The sequence below is a fragment of the Lepidochelys kempii genome, chromosome 2, assembly GCF_965140285.1.
Source record: "Lepidochelys kempii isolate rLepKem1 chromosome 2, rLepKem1.hap1, whole genome shotgun sequence".
Lineage (NCBI taxonomy): Eukaryota > Metazoa > Chordata > Testudines > Cheloniidae > Lepidochelys > Lepidochelys kempii.
This window is the reverse complement of record NC_136381.1, coordinates 222,557,096-222,582,233: the sequence shown is the minus strand read 5'-3', so window position 1 is coordinate 222,582,233 and position 25,138 is coordinate 222,557,096. Positions and strand designations below refer to the sequence as shown.

At 41.5% G+C, this 25,138-nt stretch overlaps 1 protein-coding gene across 12 annotated transcripts in view; it reads left to right on the top strand.

Annotated features, from left to right (window-relative positions):
- The window catches only part of PPP1R9A (protein phosphatase 1 regulatory subunit 9A), a 257,036-nt gene that overhangs the window by 211,119 nt on the left and 20,779 nt on the right, over positions 1–25,138 (top strand). For 9 of the 12 annotated variants that reach the window (XM_073333895.2, XM_073333897.2, XM_073333906.2 and 6 more), the window contains 4 exons: positions 1,536–1,632; positions 1,741–1,912; positions 12,844–13,001; positions 13,617–13,917. In XM_073333895.2, the coding sequence (XP_073189996.1) occupies positions 1,536–1,632; positions 1,741–1,912; positions 12,844–13,001; positions 13,617–13,917 (728 nt within the window). The remainder of the gene's footprint in view (positions 1–1,535; positions 1,633–1,740; positions 1,913–12,843; positions 13,002–13,616; positions 13,918–25,138) is intronic. The other 3 variants (XM_073333905.2, XM_073333903.2, XM_073333902.2) reach the window with 1 other exon arrangement.

Below are 25,138 nucleotides of genomic sequence, written 5' to 3'. Positions count from 1 at the left end.
CCCTGGCTCTGCCACAGGCCCTGTCCCCACTCCACCCCTTCCTCCAAGGCCCTGTCCCTTCCCACCCCCTCCCCCGAGCCTGCCATGCCCTTGCTTCTCCCATTCCCCCTCCGAGCCTCCTGCACACTGTGGGAGGCATGGGGATGGAGGGGGAGGTGCTGATCAATGGGACTGCCAGCAGGCATTGGGGGGAGCTGCTGACGTGTTACTGTGGCTCTTTGACAATGTACATTGGTAAATTCTGACTCCTTCTCAGGCGCAGGTTGGCTACCCCAATCAAAATCATTGGGATTTTTATTACTGAAAAATATCGGCATTGTGCATATTTTTAAATGACTATAAATGAATTAATTTGCAGTATTCGTCTTTGGAGTGTTAGAGAGCCATATTTGCAGCAGTTTGTTATGATGATGTTGCATCAGTTTGACTAAGTATTGTTTTGTATTGATGCAACATGAAGCAGCAGATCATATTGAGACATTCTCACGCTGTGTTTTTCTTCTTCCTGGCTCTTGAGTATGTTTGAATTGAGCTGAATCAACTAGAGCGTACCTCAGCAGTTGGCGGGGGGGTGGGGGGCAAGGAGTCAGTTTCTCCTGATCCCCCCCATTCCTGACATCTCAGAAATAATTTCTTACATTTATACAACACTTTTCATTCTCCAAATAATTTTACAAATTTTACACTAGGATTGCTTCATCTGCTACTGAAATCATCCATTTCTATAATGAAACTCAGCTGTTTTAACAGTATATAGTAACAATAGACAGTTCCTAGCAGAGGAATTGAATACCCTATCCCACTGAAACTGCAAGGAGGATTTTAGATAGACAAAATGTCATTAACCACAGTGGAATTTTGCCAGCCTACAAGAACTAACTGGCATCTCTTGTGAATGGTGCCATTGGATCAATAATGGCCTCAGCTTTTCAAGACAATTGAAGAAGGGCCAAACCGTCAGCTGGTGTGAACCTGCTTTAGTTGTACTACCGAGAGTTACAGCAGTGGAGGATGTGGCCTATAATTTTTGACTGCTTCAAAATCCTAAATTACCTCACTGATTTACTTTTAATTTTTGGATAATTAGTTTTGTACCTTATGCATTAGAGATGTAAATTAAGTGTTGATGCCCAGTCATTTTCATATCTAACAGAGCGATTCCATCCCAACTGTTACTGCAAAATTCAACATAATTTGAAGTAATGATGCTTTATAAGTACAAATTATGAAAAGGTTAATTTAGTTTATCACAGTTTCAACACAGTTGTTGTCGACAGTTTGAATAGGTGGGATTTTTACCTTAATTAGTTTTCTACAATATGTTTACAGTTTATTCATTTGGGTTGATAACTGCTCAGTTATTTTCTCCTACTTGCAGCTGCATGTTTAGTATTATCGGATTAGTACCAAATCGCCTGTTAACTAAGGATTATTTTTTAAACAAACGGGTATATTAATGTGCCATTACATTTGTTAATTTCCTGTTTGAACCTGTGATTGCTTTGATACCAGCAAATGTTTTTTTTTCCCTTAAGAGAACTTGACTTCATCAAACGCCAGGAAGCTGAGCGAAAAAAAATAGAAGAACTGGAGAAAGCGCACCTTGTAGAGGTTCAAGGCTTACAAGCTCGTGTGAGTAATGTTCACTCAAGTGTGTGAACAATAAGGCAATGCTGTCTGATAGCCTGGAAAAAATGCTAGTTGTTCATTTTGGCTAATAATTGGATGTATTTCTCTTAGATTAGAGACTTGGAAGCGGAAGTTTTCAGGCTGTTGAAGCAAAATGGGAGCCAGGTTAACAATAACAACAACATTTTTGAAAGGCAAACATCTTTTGGAGACGTTTCCAGAGGAGATCCAGTGGAGAGCCTAGATGTACAGCAAGTGTCTTGCCTGGATGGCTTAAGTCAAGGTTTGTTTGAACCAACCCTAAACTCCTGTTAATCTAATTTGCTGTGTATGAATATCATAGTTGTGACTTTAAGAATTTATAGTAAAGAATAAATGAATATCATCATAATCCTGTCATTTTCACCAAAATGCAGTATCTGGTAGCAAACACTTTGTGTTATACTATTTAGTGGCAGCGCAGCACTACAGAACAGCTGTAAAATGAATATTCATCAGTAAGTGTAAGTGACGGAGGCCTGTTAATAAAGCAGAGGTCATTATATATTCATTAAACCATCAATGAATTATCAGTGGAATTGCCTACAACATTTAAGTTTCATCCATGTTTGTGTTGTTTCAATAAAGTAAGGCAAGATTGTGTTTTTTCCTGTGTTCTAGGTCTGTCTATAATTACCAAATTTACTAAAGATCAAACAGGAACAAAATTGCCAAAATGAGAAAAATATAATAAAATGTCTTATAAATGAATCTCTTGATTGTACAAAAAATAAACAAATAAGCTGTGTGTATATACAGTGTATGAATACGGGTACTAAATATATCTATATTATAAATAGTGTGACAGGGTCAGACCAGATGGCTACAGGAGAGTGATAGAAGGTAGATACATTAGCCCCAGATTAAGCAGGTCCCTTTCCCCTGAGTATGATCATAGTCTGTTCCAGAACAATCAGGAAGTTGCTGGAAACAATTAAGGCAGGCTAATTAGGACACCTGGAGCCAATTAAGAAGCTACCAGAATCAATTAGGACAGGCAGGTTAATCAAGGCACCTAGTTTTAAAAAGGACCTCACTTCAGTTATTGAGGCCATGCAAGGAGCTGGGAGCAAGAGGCATGCAAGAAGCTGAGAGTGAGTAGGTGTACTGTTGGAGGACTGAGAAGTATAAGCATTTTTGACATCAGGAGGAAGGTCCTGTGGTGAGGCTAAAAAAGGTATTGGGAGGATGCCATGGGGAAGTAGCCCAGGGAGTTGTAACTGTCACGTAACTGTTGCTGGAGACAGCTGCAATCCACAGGGCCCTGGGCTGGAATCTGGAGTAGAGGGCAGGCCTGGGTTCCCCCCATCCCCCAACTCTCTATTTGATATAAGAGGAGTTGACATGGATTGTAGGTCCCACCAGAGGGGACGGTCTCTGACCTGTCCCCCGACCCATTAGGTGGATCAGCAGAGACTGCAGGGATTGTTCTCCTTTTCACCATGCTGGCCAGTGATGAGGTTAGTTGAGCAAACGGCAGGTTTGTGCCACTAACAAAAGGAGCCAAACTGAGGACTGCCGTGAACCTCTGAGGTGAGCAAATCTGCCAGAAAGTGCAGAACTCACCAAGGCAGAGGAGGAACTTTGTCGCAATAGATAGGTATGTACATAAGTGTGTATGTATACTCACCTGTGTGTACACAAATGGAAGATAGTACACAGGCATCTGAATTATAAAGTTGCATTGACATATCAGGACATCATCTTAACCATGAAAGTGAAGTTCAAATGGTTTGTGATGTCATCAGCCCCAAAATGTGTTTATATGACCTTAGTAACGGATTTCCTGTTTTGTGTTTTATATATTCAAAAACATCATAAGATTTTAATAAGAAAAATGTGTTTTTATTAAAGTCATACACAAAATGCAAGCTTTGCTTTTCTCCATGTTGTTTCTCTAATGAACAAAATATTTGTTATAATTTACAGTTGTTTTAAGATAGCTATGGACAGCTCATTTCTGGGGTGCTGGGTAGGTGGCACTGGAAGTAACTTAGTCCAGCATCATATAGTTGGTTGATGATCATTTCCATATTGATTAATATGTCATAGTCCAACGCTTTTCTTCACACTTAAAAAAAATCTCATTTCATGGCTCTAATGTTACAGCTTCACTGCAACTTATCAGGTTTCTCCTTTATAATCCAACAAGATTAAGACACAGGGGGTCTGGAAAGTATAACGTTAGTTATCCCCATTTCCCAATAAATAAGGAATAATCAAATGCACATTGAATAGGAGGAGACTGGCCAGGCACTAGTACTACAAAGAAGGATGGCATGAGAATTATAATAGATGATAAATTGTTTGAGTAAACAATACAGATTAGTAGCAGAAAGCCCAATACTGTGTCATACTCTTGTATTAACAAGAGTCTCCAGAATGAAATCAGTGAAGCAGTTGCTCCTTTCTATTAAATATTGGCTAGGCCTTATTTGGGACTTCAGTTCCCATTTAAGTCAGTTTGAGTTCTCCATTGATGTTTGAGCAGCATTTTATTTTTTATAAAGTAGACAAAAGTGAAGGCAGTTCAGCAATGATAGATGATCTTGCAGCTAACACCTCTGAGAAAATATAGAAACATGGGTCATATTCAGTCTGGAGGAGATGGAGACTTGATAACTCTCTACAAACTCACATAGAACTGTTGTAAGAATACAAGGAATAATAATTCTTATCAATGAACAAAGGACAGAGCAAGAAATTAATGGGACTTAACCAGCATTAAGGGAAATGTGTGTTAAATTTAAGTATATAAAATACTTTAACCATAAGCATAGTAAAGTGGTCAAGAAAGCTGTCGGGGAAGGTTGACGAGTCCTCTTTGTTAATGATGCTATCATGAAGACTTTAAGAAGTTAAATCTATCCTGCAATGACAGATAGGAAGGTGAGAAGGGGAAAAGACCCACTAAAGGTCATTTCCAACCCAAACAAAAATAATCTTGTGAAAACCCTTATTCTTGGCTTCCCAAGACCATACAGTAGCCTAACAGTTGCAGTGCGTTCTGGACCAGTTCCTGCAAAGTTCTGAGTACCCTCAACCTTTTTTGATGCCCACAGGATCCTTACAGAAGGTGCTCATTTTTTTTCAGGATTGAGCGATGTGTGAATGAAATGCAAGTTCCTTATCAAATAATCATTTAAGAGCCACTGGGGATTAATTATACAGATAAATCTTGATTTTACAAAGGTCACAGAGGCACCCGAAACCTTTGTGTAATGAAGGGCGCTGCTGCTGTATGAATATTAAATAATAATAAAGACTAGTTAAAACAAAAATCCTCTTTGGCATAGAAGAATGCATTAGATTTCCTGATGTGTTGATTTTTGGCAGACTTATGAACGCTTTATTGATATTTTAACAATTGCTTCAGGTGTGAACACAAACTAAATATTTCTCTGCAAGCAAATCAAGCTGAATTATTATATTTAACATAAGAAAAAAAAGATTGTCCTGCTAAAACTGTTCTGCCATATTGCAGAATTCATTCCCATAAATCAGAATTTGTGAATGTTCCTTTCTAGTAAGCATTTATAATACTGAAATCTCTGAAATTTACAGATGCACTTATCATTACAAGAACGTTTATATGTTGCATCAGATATTTACAGTAATGTTTTTAGTGCAACTGTTGACAAAAATGGCTAAAAAGTGGTTTGGGTCAGAAAACTGGCTGTGTAAAAAAGATCCTCTTCTGAAAAGTATTCAGCATACTTGCTCTCTGTGTGTCTGCATCACAGCTGCATATGTTGCTGACAAAAAATGAATCTCTACAATTGTTATTACTACAGAAGCAATATAGCCATAGATGCAGAGCTGAAATCTGTTCTAAGGCACTTGCCATCATTGTAACTAAGCACCAGTCACTAAGGCTAAAGTTTTACAAATTGGTTGCTGAGGTTGGACCAAATTCTGTTGGTAAAAGAGGCAAGCTTTTGAGCTACCCAAAACTCTTTGGAAGGTACATGGCTACAGCACTGCAAACAAAACTGGTTACAGAAAGTTAGACATCTGATTCCATATTCAGGCACCAAATTACTGTGCTTGCTTTTCAGAAGGGCTAAACAGTCACAGATCTATGGGCTTAATAAGTGTGCAGGTAAGAATAGGAGCTAGGGCTGTTCAGTAGAGCTAAGCAGAAATCTGATTTTCCCTTTCATGGGAAATGCCACACTTGCATTTTGAGGAGGGGGAGGGGAATTTGGTACAAAACGAAAACAGAGAATTTTAAATTTCCTGCAAAACAAACTTAACTTTTTTGTTTTGTTTTGGACTGATCACAATTCCAACTACAGCATTAAGAAAATTAACTTTTTATAATTTAAATTTAAGGAATTTCTAAGCAAAAACATAATTTTGAAACAACAAATTGAAATGTTCCATTCTGAAAATGCTGAAATGGAACTTTTCAACATTATTTTAAAATGCTTTGGGGTTTTTTGTTTCAGATGACATTTCATTGAAATTGACACATCTGCAAAATGTTTCATATTAAGCAAAAAAGCATTTTACAGTGGAAGAACATTCCATTAGAAAATTCACGATCAGCTGTAGTGCTCACCACTTCTGAATAGTTAGACAACTTATTGGGTGTATAAATGTGGATTTAGGTGCCCAGATTTGAACATTATAGTCTAAGTACAACTTTTATTGAAAAACAGTTATATTTTGACTGCAGCATATTATTTGTGCTAATGCAAAAAAACAGAAAGAACCCAGCATGACTTTCAGATTTCAGGCTGAGTTTGCAGTTTTGACAATGAAAAAACAAAGAATTCAGTTGTAAATTAAATAAATATATAAAAAGAGTTTGTGGGCTTCCATATTTCTTTTCATATCCGTGTCTCTCTTCTGCCTATACTCATGCTTTAAGGATAACTTAGTGTTCTGAGGGAGGATAAATTCTTGACTCTCTGAGTTGGTGGAAGGACCCTCACAAGGTTTGTGTGGGAGCTCCATTCTTGTGTCAACTCCCTACAAAGATCGTTGCTACTGATGCCTACCTGCTAGGTTGGAGAGCTGACTTCCAGGACTTAAAAGTGCAAGGCAAATGGATTCCCCCGGAGTCATCACTTTACATCAATCTGCTTGATCTCAGGGCAGTTCAGAATACTTGGCATCATTTCCTACCCAAGGTAGGGTAGGACAACAGAGCAGCTAGGTTCTGTATAAACTGCCAAGGAAGAGGAAGATTCCAATCCTTTAAATCCAGAAGCCATAAAACTTAGGAATTGGTTGATATTGCACCAAGTCAACATCTCATTGGCTTATCTACCAGGTCTGCAAAACATCATTGCAGACACTCTGAGCAGGCATTTCTGCCTGGACCACACAGGGCAGCTGAGCGCTTTGGTAGTTCAAAAGATGTGTCTCTTCTGGGGCATTCCAGGGAGAGAACTCTTTGTGATGCTACCTACCATGAAATGCTGGTGTGTCTGTTCAAGAGGAGGACATGGTCACAAGTCCTTGGGAGATGCTGTCCTCGTTCCTGTTCTTGAACTCTGATATATGCCTGCCCCCCAACACCATTGCTTCTTAGGGTCCTCATCAAATTAAGACAAGAAAAGACAGTAATCGTTCTCATATCACTGGCCTGGCCGAGGCAAGTATGGTTTTGGGACCTGATTTACCTGTCTCTCCGGTCACCTTTTCACCTCCCTCTGACAGCAGACATAGGAATTGGGCACCATAACCCATTCCAGACTCTCCTCACTTCATCTCAAAGTCTGGCTCCTCAATACTCTGGGGCTTAGAGAGAGTCTGTTCTCTTGAGCTACAGACTGTGCTGGTGAACAACAGGAAACCTGCCACAAGACTTACCTGCAGAAGTGGAAATGTTTCCAGTCCTGGTGCACCCCATGGTCATTATCTGTATCTGAGTCTCACCTCACTCACTCAATTACCTGCTAAATTTGTAAATGCTGGGCTTGTCAATGAGCTCTCTTAAAGTCAGCCTAGTTGCCATTATAGCTTTTCATCTACCACTCTGAGGATTTTCAGTATTGCTCATCCTACCACTGAGACACTCATCAAGAGCTTGAACAATCTTTTCCTTCATGTTAGAGAGCCTACCCTGCTTTGGGACTTTATTCTACTTCTTGATACCTAATGGGAAACACCCTTTGTACCCACTGGGAGTTGTTCCTTTCTCCATTTATTCTTCAAAACATCGTTTCTTATAGCCATCACTTCAGCCAGCAGGATAGAGGAATGGGGAATGCTTACAGCTGATCCTCCATACATAGTATTCTGCCAGGACAAAGTGATTCCTTGTCCCTAACTTCACTTCCTACCTAAACCATGTAGAACCTCCCCTAGATTTTTTTGTTGCCTTTGCAGAAGGGAGCTTCTGTTTCTACGCAAAGACTATCTAAATCAGTATCGGGATGGATGTTGGCCTGTTATGAAGCTTCTTGGGTGCACCCTTCATCTAAGGTGATGGCCCATTCTGCCAGGCACCGTCTGCCTCTACCTCTAGTTAAGAGCATACCCATCACAGACATACCGAAAGCTGCTACCTGGTCATCTGTGCACACCTTCTTTCGGGACTATGCGTTCATGCTTCCAGAGCAGACATAGCCTTGGGGAAGGCTGTTCTCTGGACTATACTGAATCCACCTCTTCAGCACCATCCTCCATAATTGAGGCTTTGCTTGGGATTCACTTGAAGTGAAGGATCCGTAGGGACAATAATGCAAAGAAAAAGGAGAGGTTACTTACCTATACAGTAACTAGAGTTCTTTGAGATGTTTTGTCTGAGTGCTCTGCTACCCTCTCTCCTTTCCCCTCTGCTTTGGAATCCCTGCCTGCTGAACATCAGGGTTGAGAGGGAACTGGAGTAGCAGCAGTCTGGTTCTCCCTTTCTGCCCTCAGTCTGGAGCGCGTGGAGATGTAGAGCACACCTGCTCTCCTGTGGACATTGCTGACAAAAGTCTCAGACCAGAAGGACATGGGCATGCACACACCTAAAGTGGAGCATCCATAGGGACAAAACAACTTGAAGAACTCCCATTACTGTACAGGTAAGTAACCTCTCCTTCCTAACACAACTTGCAGAAACACTGGATTTGGGGAGAAGTTGAAAGACAACCAGCTGCTAAGGAACTGCAGCAGGCACTAGTTGAGCTGTTTCCCTCCATGCTAGCACTAAACCAGTTCATGTTGAAACCCCTTATATTGAAATGGTCCTTAGACTTGAAAGCGAGTCTAATGAAAATGGTTTTTGGAGCAAACTAAAGACAGTTGGAGCACTTTTGTATGAGGTATTTTACAAGTTTTCCCGGGGGTTAGAAAAGTTCATATAGAAAAGTAAATTTCTTTAGTGTAGGCAGGGCCAATGGGTCTGCTCGTATGAGTCAGGGTTTGCAGGGTCATGTCCTTCATTTATACCCTTGAAATCAATAGTGCTCCCATTATCACTTCCAAGACTGTGTGACTCTGTAAGTGCTTCATATTACTCCAGTGTTTGTAGAAGGTGAAATTTTCAACTAGCTTCATAAGTTTGCTTATAATAAGAGGAGGACCCCAAGCCACTTTGTGGTTTATTTCAGAGAAATGCACAAAGAGTTACACGGCTGACCTTGCTTAATGTTACAGTTTCAGTGTGTCTTGATGGTGCTAAGGATTGCTTTTTACCCCTCCCTATGGGATAGTGATAACATCTCTCCTGCCCAATTAAATAGAGCATAGGAAAATGAGGAGGTGATAATCTACTTGAGATCACTTGATAACTTTGGTATATCCGAAGGTTAGTGCAATGTAACCCAGTATAGAAGGTCTGAAAATCTATTGAAAAGCTTTGAGGCAATTCACTGTAGCTCAAATCCTGAGGTCCTTAGTCAGATTGGAAACTGTTATCAATCTCAGTAGGAGAGTGCCTGAGTAGAAAAAATTAGTTAAGTACCTTAGGATTTGCCATAAGAATGGCCATACTGGGTTGACCAAAGCCATACACACACACTCACCCCACTTTAATAGTTGCAAGATATACAGGTGCTCATCCCCCCCCACACACACACAATAAAGACTAATATACTGAGTTCTGTGTATATAAAATATTTGTGTCTCATTCAAGAATTGCACAGTTTGGCCTCTGCTGATCTCTGATCGGCAGTGGTTGGAACAGGAACCAGTTTATCCCAGCCAAGATTTCCACCTGGTTACTATCTAGTTGTATGAAAAATATACATTTAAATACAGTGTTATGAATGCTGTGGTGGTTATCTGTCTTTATAAGCATATCAAATTGGGAAATTCACCAACTTGGCTATGCAGACTTGGAACTTGTCCCAGAAAGTAATCTCAGTAATTGACAAAACCACAACTCTTGCACTGTACATATAGGAGTATAGTAAGCTTATGGATTCTAATACAGATTGTGCTTGAGAGATTAGTGGGGAGAGGGAAAATTGAAACTGTAAGGAATTTATTTTCTTTCTTGGCATGCAATAAGAGAACAAATTTTAAAAGATTGATTGCATCTTATTACTCTTTCCCAAAATATTCAGGCCTCTTTCAAGTGAAAGATAAAAAGCTTTCTAGAAATAGTGCAATTTTGTTAACACAATTTGTTGAGAGAGTCATGTATTTAAGTTTAAGCTGACTAATACACTTTGTTCATAAGGCATTTTTGGGCGGATCACCTTTTGAGCCCAGGTTTGTCTTTTGTGAAAATGTAGTTCTTTCATTGTTCCATTTTTTGTGAAATGTTATTTTTGAGCATGTGCTCCAGATATGGTGTAGGTCAGCCCATGGCCGAGGGAAGAGAGAAGGTCTAAAAGAGCAAGCCTTCCATTTCCATTTGACAATTAGGTTGACAGAGTTTCATGGTAGGCAGGCACGCACATGTGTGTAAGAGAGGAGGGAAGATGGGAGGGTACTGGTACCCAGTTCTTTTTATCTGTGTTAATAATTATGTGTCTGTAATCTCTTCATAAGGACTGTTGGTGAAATTCACCCCTCCCTGTAAAAATCCCAAGTGGTAAGGCTTTGTACAGAGAGGTTGACAGGGGTTGGGTGGTGGAGTTCACCTCCCCAACCTGCATTCAGCTCTCTAGGGTAGCTGTTCCTCTCTGTGGGATCGGACAACTACTACTACCCTGCATGGGGGTTTTGGGCCACTTGGTCAGCATAATGACAGATCCAGGAGTCTTTCTCATGGCCCATCTTCAGCAACTCCTTTGTCAGCTTTTCAACATGGGCACAAAATGACCCTCCATCTCACATATGGGCACACCTGTAAGATCAATTCATCTGTGCCTCTATCCTACGAGGCCAAAGCAATGCTTGCAAGGTACAGAGGGCCTTTCATAGGCCCTCCTGAGATGATTCATTTCATTCTATTTGTGTTGTCATGACAAAACTCAGGAAATACCTTTGACATTTTCTTGCATGGAAATTGTATTTCAAACCTCTTGAGGTTTTCCCATAAAGCTGTCACATTAGCTTGCTTGATGACCTTATGAAGTCATTTTACTGGGGGAAAGGTCAGAAACAGTCAACTCCTGTAAGTGGCTAAGGAGGTTGTGCTAAAGGGATGATCAGAGTGAAGACTGGCTTCTCCAGAATCCTACTAGAGAAAGGTAAGAAGCAAATGACACATGGCTACGTGAGGATGAGGATGTCTTTATATTACAGTAACCCTAAATCCCCATTGTGCTAGGACTATTGGTTTTAGGGTGCTGGTGGGTTTGGTTTAGTTTTTTGGTTGGTTGGGGGTTATTTGGTTTTTTTGCTTTAGAAGGCTTCCGATGTTTGGAAGAGTTCTGAATAAGACGGGAAGATCCAGTGTGGTGATGAGAGGAGCAATTCAAAAGGGGGCAGGGAGGCATAAAGCAGCAGCTGTGGTTGGTAATGATCATTAAGAAAATGCTTTTGTTCACAGAGCAGATGGGGTTGGGAATGCAATTGCCATGCTTGTATTGTCATAACATAAACCTGGAAACCAAACTCCTTCAATTTCCAGGATTCCTCCGTCATGCCACCTCCTTTCTTTTATTGAGTTGACTAATAAATTGCAACTCTCAGAATTGTATTGCATACCAGCAGGAATTTAAAAACAGTCTGATGAATCAGATTCCTCATTTTATAGAACAGACACATAGATATACTGTGTATACACACACACAATTGGCCAAATCCCTAGAAAGGTTTGCAACATGGAGAAATGTCTTCTTAGAGTTTCTTTTAAACATAAGGGCCAATTCATAAGTTTTATATGTAGGTTAGACTCATTTACACTCACTCAGACGTCATTTATGCTCAGATACCATTAGCCTGTTTACACCCACACATGAGGGAGCAGCTTCTTTCCTGAGCCAAGATCAACTTGGCACAGGACAGCATCTGTTACGGCTTTCTGATTCTTAAGCTGCACAGGCCCTGCCATCATCCTGCTCTTCTACCTTTAGGTGGCTGGGTTGAGCAACTGGCAAATCGAGCTCTTATGCCAGTTGAAAATTCCCCTTTGCCAGAGAAATTATTAATGGACGAGCTGTGGCCAGATTCCAACCTCTTTGCAGTGCTCAAGTGGCCAAAAAGGACCAGGCCAGGGGCAGGTAATTTGGCCCTGTGAGTCTAAATTGGTGTAATTTACTTGCCAAGGAGCTGGAAGAAGGTGTACATTAAAGATGGGTGAAGGTTACTTTAATATACGCCTTCTTGCTGTTCTTAGTTATGTAAATTACAATGGTGTGGACTTCCTTGCATGTGGATAGAGTGGATATGAGGGAGTCTAAGTTAGTGTAAGTAGGTCTAGTTTACACCCCATTACGTATCACTTATGTATTTGACACCATGAGATGATGTATTGTTTTGTATTATGACTGTTATATTATGTTATGACTGATTGTTACGACTTTACAAAATATTGCACTGATTTACGGGGTCTGATTTTTCAATGTGTGCAACTTTGTGCCTAATATCCATGCACAGTTACTGAAATTGCATTTGTAGATTTGCTAATAGCTTATGCAAATACCTGGCTTTTTCTACATTCATATCATAAATTTGTAGGGCCAGTTTCAGTGATTGCACATGCAAATAAGGCATGCAAAAGTGCATGACATTTGAACATACATTTGCAGATCAGGCCTGTGTGTAATCTGACAAGAGTTAAATTGCTAATTTTATCCAAAGAATGTTATTAAATGTCTTTGAATCCTGTTTTCATAGATTTCAACGAAGCAGTCCCAGAAACAGAGAGGCTAGACTCCAAAGCACTGAAAACTCGAGCCCAGCTTTCAGTAAGGAATAAACGGCAGAGACCTACTAGAACAAGGCTCTATGACAGTATCAGTTCGACCGATGGAGAGGACAGCCTTGAACGAAAGGTGAGCAGGCCTTCGCTTTCTCTTATTCATAGGATGATGTGCTAGATGACCCTTGTAATTTGTTTCATCCTGTATCTTCATCCTTTCATTTTAGTGTAGGTAGAATGTATTCATCTGTGGCCAACATATTCTGGATAACAGTCTGAACAGTGTGCAAGTCCTGTTGCCTTGGAGGCAGCACATCCATTTTTCTCACAGGAACAGCAGAATTTCTGTCTTATTTTCATGTATTATGCTATTGTTATGTAGGTCACTTCATTGTTTTCCCCCTTTGAACTAACAACGAGCACTATGCATAGCGGGTCATTTAACTTATGTGGGAGGAGAAGCGAACTTGAATCCTGCATTTGTTTGTTTCTCTGTGTGAATGACAGTTAATTTAATATCTACTCTTGGATTTTGCTGACCCTGACTCTTGAACCTGTAAGCAGATTATTAGTATGAAACACCTATGTGTGATATAAAAGGTAACAGTGTGACTTACTAGAATATTGCTTAAAAATATGACGGCTCTACAAACTGTTGTTAAATGAAAGGATTGCATGTTCAAAATAAATGTTGCTCTAATTGGTTGCTAAATGGCATAACTTGCTTTATAATCTCTTATACCCACAGCCTTCAGACAGTTACAGTAGTCCCATGCACATTTCAAAATCACCTCTGCCCATATGTGTGAGAGCATCCTCACCAGCATCAGATTCTGGTGCTTCCTCCCTCTCCCCAGTGGGTAGCAGTGCAGCCTTCTCATTTGACAACGTAGCTGAAAACCAAGAAGGAGGACAGCAGCACAAAGGAGGTGTGCTTTCCCATTATGCTCGGAGAGACACTCCACTTTCCTCTCCTTCAAAATCCAGTCACAGTTCTGAAACATCTCCTTTGCATCACCCAACCAACAGGAATGTTTTACAAGACGAAGGTATAATTATTTTTTACAAATGAGTCAGTGCGTCACTTTGCTCACTTACATTTATGTGGTGCACTCTTCTTGTTTTATTAGCACTTAAGTCTCTAATGGGCCCTATTCTCAAAACCTCTTTTAGACACCTTGGTCGGAAGCTAGCAGTTCTCTTCATTTGGTGGTAGGTAGAAGGGACACAGATTAAGTCAAGACCAGAATTGTTTCCGCTTTTTCCCCTTGAGATGGTTGAAAAAAGGAAGGAGGAAATCACAGAAGTATTTCTGAATTTTTATCCCCATGTTTATTGTTTTTTTAATTTAAAAATGTAAAAGATTCAAACAGTCAAAATTCAAAAAGTTTCAAAATTCAAAAATTTCAAATTTCAAAATTCAAAAAGGAGTAGAGCATACCAGACTAGTGCAAACTGTTACTAACTCAAAATCTGTGGGTTGGATATTGGCACTTGTGTTTCACGGTGGAGGTTATATGTAGACGAGCCAGAGGTGAAAGTAAGCCGGTACGCCCTGGTACGGCATACCGGCAAGAGCCGGTGCACCGTTCCGGGACCGGCTTTCCCAGATGGCAATTTAAAGCCCTGGGATAGCGGCGGCAGCGCTCCATCGGGGATTTAAAGGGCCCCGGAGCTCCAGCTGCTGCTACTGCCCCGGCCCTTTAAATCCCCGCCTGAGCCCTGCTGCCCGAGCCCTGGGGTAGCGGCGACGGGGCTCTGTCGGGGATTTAAAGGGCCCCAGAGCTCCAGCTGCTGCTACGGCCCCAGCACTTTAAATCCCCGCTGGAGTCCTGGTGCCAAAGCCCTAGGGTAGTGGCGGTGGGGCTCCGGAGGGGATTTAAAGGGCCGGGGCGGTAGCAGCGGCTGGAGCCCCGGGGCCCTTTAAATTCCCGACGGAGCCCGGCCGCCGCTACCCCAGGGCTCGGGCAGCAGGACTCAGGCGGGGATTTAAAGGGCTCAGGAATCCAGCAGCTGCTACCACAGCGGAGCCCCAGGCCCTTTAAAGCTCTGCCAGAGTCCCGGGGTAGCAGTGGCATCCAGGAGTCCCCAGGGCTCCTCAGTGATTTAAAGGGCCCGGGGCTCTGCTCCGGTAGCGGCAGCTGGAGCCCTGGGCCCTTTAAATCACCCCCGAACTCCGGGGCTCCCAGCCGCCTCTGCAGCTGGTAGCTCAGGGGTGATTTAAAGGGCCTGGGGCTCCCAACCACCAGTACCACAGCTGGAGCCCCGGGCCCTTTAAATCAAGATTTAAAGGGCCCGGGGATTTAAGGCCCTGCCTCTTCCGGTTGAGGCCACGCCTCTTCCAGTTGAAGCCACACCCCCACTCAGGACTCCGGCATACCGGTAAGTCCTTTAACTTACTTTCACCCCTGAGAAGAGCATAGCATAGATGTTGTAGTTTTGTTAATAGATGAGCGGTTATGTGGTCTTCTGAATTAAGCAAGAGACCAAAAACCAGAAACTCCTCTGTTCTAAACTTAGTATTTCTAATTGCTTTTTACGAAGCTTTGGCCAAGTCATCTGTTTTCTAACTCAGTTTTCTGAGATGTAAAATAGGGATAATGATACAGTGCATTTTTTGTAGCTCACGCAGATGTTTCAAAGATTAGTTTGGTTGTGCTGCACTTTGAAAACTACAGTATAGTACAAAGTGCTACTCCTTTTCCAACTCCAGTGTAGTGCCAATGTGTCTGATTTAGGCATCTCAACTTATAATGTCTCTGTTTACTTAGATCTGGGCATTCCTTAATCATTAGTCAAGTAAAACTAGCATTAATGTCAATGGGAATTCTGTCCAATAAGGACTTAGGACTGGACCTTTAACATCTTCATAAAAGACACTCACTGAATTAAATTAACTAAAAATAAATACTTACTCTGGTTTTGTTGATCTGCTGCTGAAAAATGTTGCCATTGTTTTATTAGGAGTCAAGTTTTCCCCCTTCATAATATGATAGATAGTAAGGCCCTCTCCAACAGGTTCTTACCAAGATACTGGGTTTGGAAAAGGTAAACCCTAATGTCAGCATTCTGAACTTGACACCAGAAAGTCCTATGATATATCCTTGTGTATGGTACTCTAATTGTGGGATAGCTGATAAATTGGAATAAAATCCCAAGCTTGAGTGCAATATCTCGGCTGATAAAAAACTGTAGTTCTGTGTAAATATGTTCATTGGTGAAATCATAAGTGTTGCATGACCTCAGTGAGAATTACACTTGATGAAAACTTGACTGAAACTGGTGGTTTTAGATCTCAAAATCTAGTGGAATATGCACTTGCATGGTAAACCCTCCTTTGTTCTTTACTATTGTCTTTTTAGATGTGTTTAATGACATCATTAATTGTAACAAGGGGATTTGAAGCCCACTCAGTGCCCTCTCCCTGCATTGTAGGTCCTGGAACTAATCTATATTTAATTGATACAGAGGTGATATGCTTTTCCCACTATGAACATTATATGAACAGCCAGTGCTTCTGTGTGTAACTAGAGTTTAATGAGTATGTTAAAATCAAAGTAGAACAAGTTAGTTTCAGTCAGAACATTTACATTTAATAAGTTCTCCAGTACAGCGATTTCCTCAAGTGTTTCGCAGCCGGTGTTCCAGTGACTGCTTTATAATAGCATTTAATTGATTATTAACTAGTCTTAAAAATTCTTATTGTACAGGAAATGGGCCAGTAACTAAACACAGTAGATTCTCTTGCTGTGTTTGTGGTGTGGGTTGAGCTGGGTTTGTTTTAGCGACTGAGAGTACTCATATGTGCATGCACGCTCCTGTGTAGGTAAGTGGCTATCGACTTAACCTGTAATATCACACCATTCTATATACTCTGGTTAATGAACATAGCACCTTTCAAGTATTTGTCTGAAGTGTTATGAAAAGCCATAGCTCTAAGCAGTTACAACATAATGAGAGAGATTACATTCCAAAGTTATGTTTAAGTTTCTAATTTTTTTTAGAATAGTTCTAGCTCAGATTCTCTTTTGGGGTGTGGCCATTTTGTACAGCAATATCAGCATCCCAACTCTAAAGACAGCAGATGTGGTTACTGACGGATCCTCTGGTTCTGTAAAGCTACTTCTCCTACCCTACTGCTGCTGGCTTCGGAAGTGTGGTTCTGGGAAGAGCTAGGCCTGGGCGTCTCTATCAGCTCCTTGGTGCTGTTAGCTGTGGATGTGAGTTAGAGTAGTGCTTTCCCTGAATTACACTGTGTACTACTCAGCTGTAGCTGAAGATCTGGGCTTTTGTTTATAAAGCAGCCCCCTTCAAAATGACTAGGCGTTAAAAAACCAGCCAGCCAAAACCCAGTTAAAGTAAGATTAAAACATTAAAAACATTAAGCAAAATACTAAAAAGCCAAACAACATGATCAAAACAGATTATCAAAGAGACATTTGGTCCTTGGGGCCAATTACACCACTTATGGGAATGGCACATCTCCAATAACTTAAATAGAATCATGAGCACAGAAAATTTGCCCCAGTATTTTTAGAAATATCTCCTTTGCCACCAAGGGAAAATGTAGTATAATTGTTTAATTGGCTTAGATTTCTGTGCTACTGTGCTATCAGAGAAATAACATCCCTAATTATAATAATAAAGGAAATAATACAAATTGAAATCTTAATTTTCCAGGACCAATATGTAGTCTTTTGATATTTGAAAATATGCAGGATGTTATTCACAAGGTCAGATTAAATTATCATATTGGTTTCCTCTGGCCTTAAACATCTATGAAATCACTGTTTGATCATAAACTACTAATATATTATTTGCTATTCATCTAATGTTATACAAATATATTTTTTGTGTATGACTGGTTTAATAAAACACCTGTATGGATGTTGTGTAGCATTCTAGTTAGTGACAAGTCCTGAAGAAACACACACATGAATTTGCGGAACTAACAACTGTGGTGTGTAACCCACTTAAATAAGCCTCTGTATCAGATGACTAGAGGTGAGCTAATATAACGCCGATTTTTTAAAAAAGGTTCCAAAAGCAGTCCTGGCAATGACAGGCTGGTTAGCCTAATTTCAGTACCGGGCAAATTGGTGGGAATATAGTAAAGAACAGAATTATCAGACACATAGATTAACATGATTTGGTATGAAAAGAGTGAACATGGCTTTTGTAAAGGAAAATCATGCCTCACCAATGCAGTAGAATTTTTTGAGGGGGTCAGCAAACATATGGACCGGGGTGATCCAGTGAACATAGTATACTTGAACTTTCAGAAAGCCTTTGACAAGATCCCTCACCAAAAGCTCTGAAGCAAAGTAAGTAGATAATAGGATAAGAAGGAAGGTCCTCTCATGGATCAGTAACTGGTTAAAAGGCAGGAAACAAAGGACAGGAATAAATAGTTTTCAGAATGGAGAGAGGTAAATAGTGGTGTCCCCCAAGCATCTGTTCTAGGACCAGTGCTGTTCAACATAGTCATAAATGATCTGGAAAAAGAGGTAAACAGTGAAGTGGCAAAGTTTTCAAATGATACAAAATTACTCAAGTTAGTTAAGTCCAAAGCTGTCTGCAAAGAGCTACAAAGCAATCTCCCAAAACTGGGTGGCTAGGCAAGAAACTGACAGATGAAATTCAATATTGATAAATGCAAAGTAATACATATAGGGAAATATCATTCCAACGATGTATACAAAATGATCGGGTCTAAATTAGCTGTTATCACGCAAGAAAGAGATCTTGGATCACTGTGGATAGTTCTCTGAAAACATCCACTCAATGTGTAGTGGAGGTCAAAAAAGCTAACAATGTTAGGAACTGTCAAGGTTCCTCCCCCACTCTGAACTCTAGGGTACAGATGTGGGGACCTGCATGAAAAACCTCCTAAGCTTATCTTTACCAGCTTAGGTCAAAACTTCCCCAAGGTACAAAATATTACCCCCGTTATCCTTGGACTGGCCGCTACCACCACCAAACTAATACTGGTTACTGGGGAAGAGCTGTTTGGACGCGTCCTTCCCCCCAAAATACTTCCCAAAACCTTGCACCCCACTTCCTGGACAAGGTTTGGTAAAAAGCCTCACCAATTTGCCTAGGTGACTACAGACCCAGACCCTTGGATCTTAAGAACAATGAACAATCCTCCCAACACTTGCACCTCCCCTTTCCTGGGAAATGTTGGATAAAAAGCCTCACCAATTTGCATAGGTGACCACAGACCCAAACCCTTGGATCTGAAAACAATGAAAAAGCATTCAGTGTTTTACAAGAAGACTTTTAATAAAAAATAGAAGTAAATAGAAATAAAGAAATCCCCCCTGTAAAATCAGGATGGTAGATATCTTACAGGGTAATTAGATTCAAAAACATAGAGAACCCCTCTAGGCAAAACCTTAAGTTACAAAAAAGATACACAGACAGAAATAGTTATTCTATTCAGCACAATTCTTTTCTCAGCCATTTAAAGAAATCATAATCTAACACATACCTAGCTAGATTACTTACTAAAAGTTCTAAGACTCCATTCCTGTTCTGTCCCCGGCCAAGACGACTACAGACAGACCCAGACCCTTTGTTTCTCTCCCTCCTCCCAGCTTTTGAAAGTATCTTGTCTCCTCATTGGTCATTTTGGTCAGGTGCCAGCGAGGTTACCTTTAGCTTCTTAACCCTTTACAGGTGAGAGGAGCTTTCCCCTGGCCAGGAGGGATTTCAAAGGGGTTTACCCTTCCCTTTATATTTATGACAGGAACCGTTAGGAAAGCGTTAGATAATAAGACAGTAAATATTATAATGCCACTATATGAATCCATGGTATGCCCACACCTTGAATACTGTGTGCAGTTCTGGTCTCCCCATCTCAAAAATGTATATTAGAATTGGAAAAGGTATTAAAAATGGTAATAAACATGATTAGGGATATGGAACAGTTTCCATATGAGGAGAGATTAAAAAGACTCAGACTGTTCATCTTGGAAAAGAGACAACTAAGGGAGGTTATGATAGTGGCCTATAAAATCATGAATGGTCTGGAGAAAGTGAAGAAGGAAGTGCTGTTTGCCCCTTCACATAACACAAGTACTAGGGGGCCACCTGATGAAATTAATAGGCAGTGGGTTTAAAACGAAAGGAAGTATTTCTTCATGCAACACAGTCAACCTGTGGAACTTGTTGCCAGGCGATGTTGTGAAAGACAAAAGTATAACTGGGTTCAAAAAGGTGTTAGATAAGTTCATGGAGGAAAGGACCATTGATGTCTATTAGCCAATACGGTCAGGAAAGCAAAACCATTCTCTGGATGTCCCTAAACCTCTGACTGCCAGATGCTGAGACTGGACAACAGCTGATGCATCAGTGGATAATTGCCCTATTCTTTTCATTCCCTCTGAAGCATCTGGCATCAGTCACTGTCAGAAGACAGAATACTGGGCTAGATGGACCATTGGTCTGACTCAGTGTGTCCAATCTTACGTTCTTCCAGCATTATGATCCAGGCATGCACATTTATTGGGAGATAATGGCATGCAATCTAATCCTTTTCAGTCAATCTGTTTATATCCAAACTAGTTAGTTTATAATATCTCTTGCATGATGCCAGGGACAGCCAGACAATTGCACAAGTAGGCAGTTCATTTCTGTATTCCATTCAGAAGGCTTGTCCATTTCACAGTTTCAGAATGCAAGGCCCTCATGAACCTATTATCAAGGAGGAGGGCAGGTAGTTTTGGGAGGGATAACATGGGAAGTTGTTAAAATGTGCCAGTTCAGTCTATTCTGAAACATCTGATTTTCTCAGAAAGAGACACGTTTTCAGTATACACAGAAAGCACTGACAGAATAAATTGTGCCAGATCGATAGAACTGTGTCAAGGCCCTTACTGTATCTGTTGGCTGGGGTGGGGGAGAATCCTTCTGGAAGGTGAACAGGCAGCAAGATTGAAAGTCAGGAGGCAGGTAGGGAAGCTCCACATATGTGATGGAGTGAAAAGGGGCTATTTCTTGTATACTCTAAATTAGCAAAAGACCAGTTCCTTCTAAAATCTAGAATTAATTTATTACCAGTGTAAATCCTTATCTGCAGATCCTAACTCACCAAAATAGTCTTATTGTTTCCTATGGAAATAAATAAGGGTTTTACAGGACTGCCCGCAAAACATATATAATCCAGCAAAGCCATGTTTGTTTTTCAGTTGTTAGTAATATTTTATTTTAAAAAAATTGAAGTATGTTTCACAACTTTCATAGTATTTGTCTCCCCAATCGTTTCAGCTCTGCTCTTCTTCCTCTCTTTCTTTTTTCACTGTCTTCTCTTCATGGTAGATCCTCAAAGCACTCTGTTATAATAATGAAAAATGTACAAAAAACCTCTATCCCAGGTTGTTTCTCTGCTTTGAGTTATGGATATAGATGATATTCTAATGCACAAACTGGGCTTCTCCATACATAGCAAAAAACATTTCAAAATCGGGACACGATTTCAAACTAAAGTGAATGTTGGATTGAATATCAACCTGGATTTGATCCTGTTTTGTAGCTGGTGTTTTGGTGTTTTCACTCTGTCCCTTTCCTGACTGCCTGTCACAAACCCAACACACATTGTAGATTCATTCAGTTCAGTTTTATTCTGATTTTAAATCATAGTGATAAAATAAGGGGACTAGTCTGGGAATTCCTAATGCTAAAGGATACACAGCACAGTCTTTTCACTGAGAATCTGAAAAGTTTAAAACTGTTAACTGACAAGAATACACAATAAAGACAAAAGAGACACCTTAAAACTATTTTCTGTACACTGGGGTAAAAATTGCATAGTAGTCTCATCAGCCTTTGTTGTAGGATGGATTGCTGCTCAAGAGAGTTTGGCATGTGTTTTGCTGCTTTGTGTACTACCACTCTTACTCCTGGGGAAATTCTGCTCCAAAAAATTAAAAATTCTATGCCCAATATTTTAAAATTCTGCATATTTTATTTGTCAAAATAACAATATAATCAGGCCAGTTTCAATTATTTTTGTAATTTATTTCAAAATACCTGTCAGCAAGTATGTCTGTAACAATGCAGACAGCAAAAAAGATGCAGGAAATGTTTTTTGACAAATAGATTCCTTACTAGGGATATTAATAGAGAACTTTGAGTCATATTCATTTAAACTACAATACAGAACCATATTTCCCACACCCCTCAAAAGCAGTGGAAAGGCTTGGAGGAGTTAGGGGTAATGGAAGAACTGAGGGAGAGGGAAATAATTGCTGGGAAGGAGCCTGGGAGTGAACTGGGGGGGGGGGGGTTATTGGGTGTGGGTGGGAGAAGTATGGAATGCTTTTGGCAGCGGGAGGAGAGGGATTGTTAGGGAGATGGAGAGCCTCCCCCATGCAGACTCTGGTTACTCCTAGCCTCTCATTGAGTCAGACACATCTGCTCCTGTCCCAGTGTGTCCCTGCACACCCATCCCCATATATCCCTGCACCCTCACTCAGCTACCACTCCTCCCCTCCGTCCCCATGTCCCTACACCTCCATTCAGCCACTCCTCTGTTCCCATGTAGACCTGCATCCCCATTCAGCCACCATATCTCCATGTGTCCCTGAACCCCTATCCCCATATGCCCTGCACCCCCACTTAACAGCCCATGGCTCAATGCTGTCACGCCACTAGCTCCTGTGTCCCTACCACTAGCCCTTCTGAATAGGGTTGCCATGTCTCCAGTTTTCGACTGGAACGCTGGTCAAAAAGGGATCCTGGTAATTCTGCTGACCTGGCTGCTGAAAGTCCAGTCGGCGGTGCAGCGGGGCTAAGGCAGACTCTGCGCAGCTCCCAGAAGTGGTCACCATGTACCTGTGATCCCTAGGTACAGAGACAGCCAGGGTGCTCCATGTGCTGCCCCCCCACCCGAATGCTGGCTCCACAGCACCTATTGGCTGGGAACTCCGGGGCAGTGCCTGTGGGCAGCGCATAGAGGCCCCTGGCTCTTCTGCCTAGGGGCCGTAGGGACATGCCATTCACTTCTGGGAGCTGTGCAAAGCCAGGGCAGGCAGGGAGCCTGTCATAGACCCCCTGAACCCTCCTCTGTACCCCCTGCCCCAGATTGGAACCCTCTCCAATACCCTAACTCCTTTCAAGAGCCCACACCCTAACCCTCTGCCGCAGCCCTGAGCCCCCTCCCGCACCCCGTACCCTGCACCACCTCCTGCACCCCAACCCTCTGCCCCAGCCCAGAGCCCCCTCCTGCATCCCAAACCCCTCATCTCCTGCTGGAGCCAGAGCCTGCACCCCTCCTGCACCCCAAAATCCTCATCCCTGACCCCACCCCAGAGCCCTTACCCCCACTCATACCCCAAGCTCCTGCCCGAGCCTGGTGAAAGTGAGTGAGGGTAGGGGAGAGCAAGCGATGTAGGGAGGGGGGATGGCGTGAGCAGGACAGGGTTGGAGCCTCAGGGAAGAAGCGAGGCAAGGATGTTTGGCTTTGTGTGATTAGAGAGATGGCAACCCTACTTCTGAACCCCAGTCAATGTAACTGGGGCCCACTCAGCAGCCCCATGTACCCCACACTGTCCGTCCCTCTATATCTTGTGTCTCCTCACCTGATCTCGTGGGCAGGGTGCTGTGAGGAAAGTAGCCTTTCCTCCTCCCTATCCACAGCTGCCTGCCCTCTGATCTGGTGCCACAGCAGCCTCTGGTTGGCAAAAAGTGTAACTGCAGTACCTGTCCAGCAGAATCTATTTTCTGCAGAGAAAAAAATCTGCAGGGGACATGAATTCTGCACATGCGCAGTGGCACAGAATTCCGCCAGGAGTATAGTCTTTGGCTCCCCTTTTGGGAATTTGATGCTTGTTTTCAGTTTTGGCATAAGGCCAGGTGTCAGACCTTCATGAATGCCTTATGTAAAGCATAAACCATGGTCACTGAAAACAACTTGTTTTTAGAGTGTTGTATTTCGTGGCCTGCCACATCTGCCTCATGGGTTGCTTGTGCATTGGGTTTCATGAACAAAAAATGCCAACATGTTATTTTCAGTGTAAAATATTTAAGTTTCTCAGTTGCTGCACTGCAGCAAACTATTTTTGAGGAAGCCCTTAGTGATTCTGCAAGCTGTTCATGCCAGTGCAGCCCTGTGCCTCTGAAAAGCCCCTTTGAATGAGTAGCATGCAGGGTAGGGGACTTAGAGGGCAAAGCTGTGCTTGTGATAGTTTGTTTTTTGCTTGTATAATGTCAACAGACCCCGGTCGTCGTCGGCCGGGATCAAACCCTGGGACCTTAGGATCTTAATGCGTGAGCCTCTACTGCATGAGCTAAAAGACGCATGTCTCTTAGCCAAAGCTGTAGCAGTCTCATCAATGTCGAGCTGGTTTAGCTGCCACTAGAGGGGAACGGTGTGTCACACCAAGCAGGTATGGGTTACACTTGCTTGCTTATTTATTCTTAATTCTGAGAGCTTGATTTACTCTAGTGAAATCAGGAGTATATCTACTGAAGCCAATGGAGTTGTTCCAGTGTGGAACCAGTGTAAATGTGATCAGAATCAGGATGTAAGACTATAGTGTAAAAGTCACGAAGAAACCTAAGGAAACGAATGGCTGACCTTCATTCATTCCCTGTAGAATACTTAGAGACATGTTCAGTCAAACCCACATTTGTGTGAAATTTTTTTAACTGCTATATTTTTTTCATTTTGTTTGCTTTAAGTATTTTACAGCACTTTTGTATAGTCAGTTTCACTGTTTTGACTATAGGGGATGTGTTATCTGTTTCCCCTTTTGGTTTTTTTTAGGGTTATCACACAGTAACAGAGAGAGGAAAGATATGATTGTAAAATGGCAGAGATTGCCACAGGGTCTCAGAGCAGGTGTAGAAACGGAAGCTATTTTTAACTCATTTTTACAAATTGACTAGATTACAAGCTGACAGTGTCTCCTTTAATCAAGTCATGAAAACAAAATAGTTTATTATCTCTTGGCACTCCTGTCATAAAAATTATCCAGTTCTCAAAAGCTGCTGGAGTCTTTCAGAACAGATATTCAACAGCCATTTTTGACAGTAAAGTATACTCCCAAAAGCTTGTTCTTTGCAAAAATAGAGATTAGATAGATCCTCCAGGAGTTTTAAAATGGTGCTTTTTTCATATTTCTCCTTATTAGCCTTATATGTGGCTTGCGTTAGTACAAATTCTTACATTAAAACCCAGTTAAAATAAGTCTCCCCCACCCCCATTTTCCCCTCAGTACTTTCTCTCAAGTTTCCAAGCAGTTCATTGAGGTACTACTTATATCA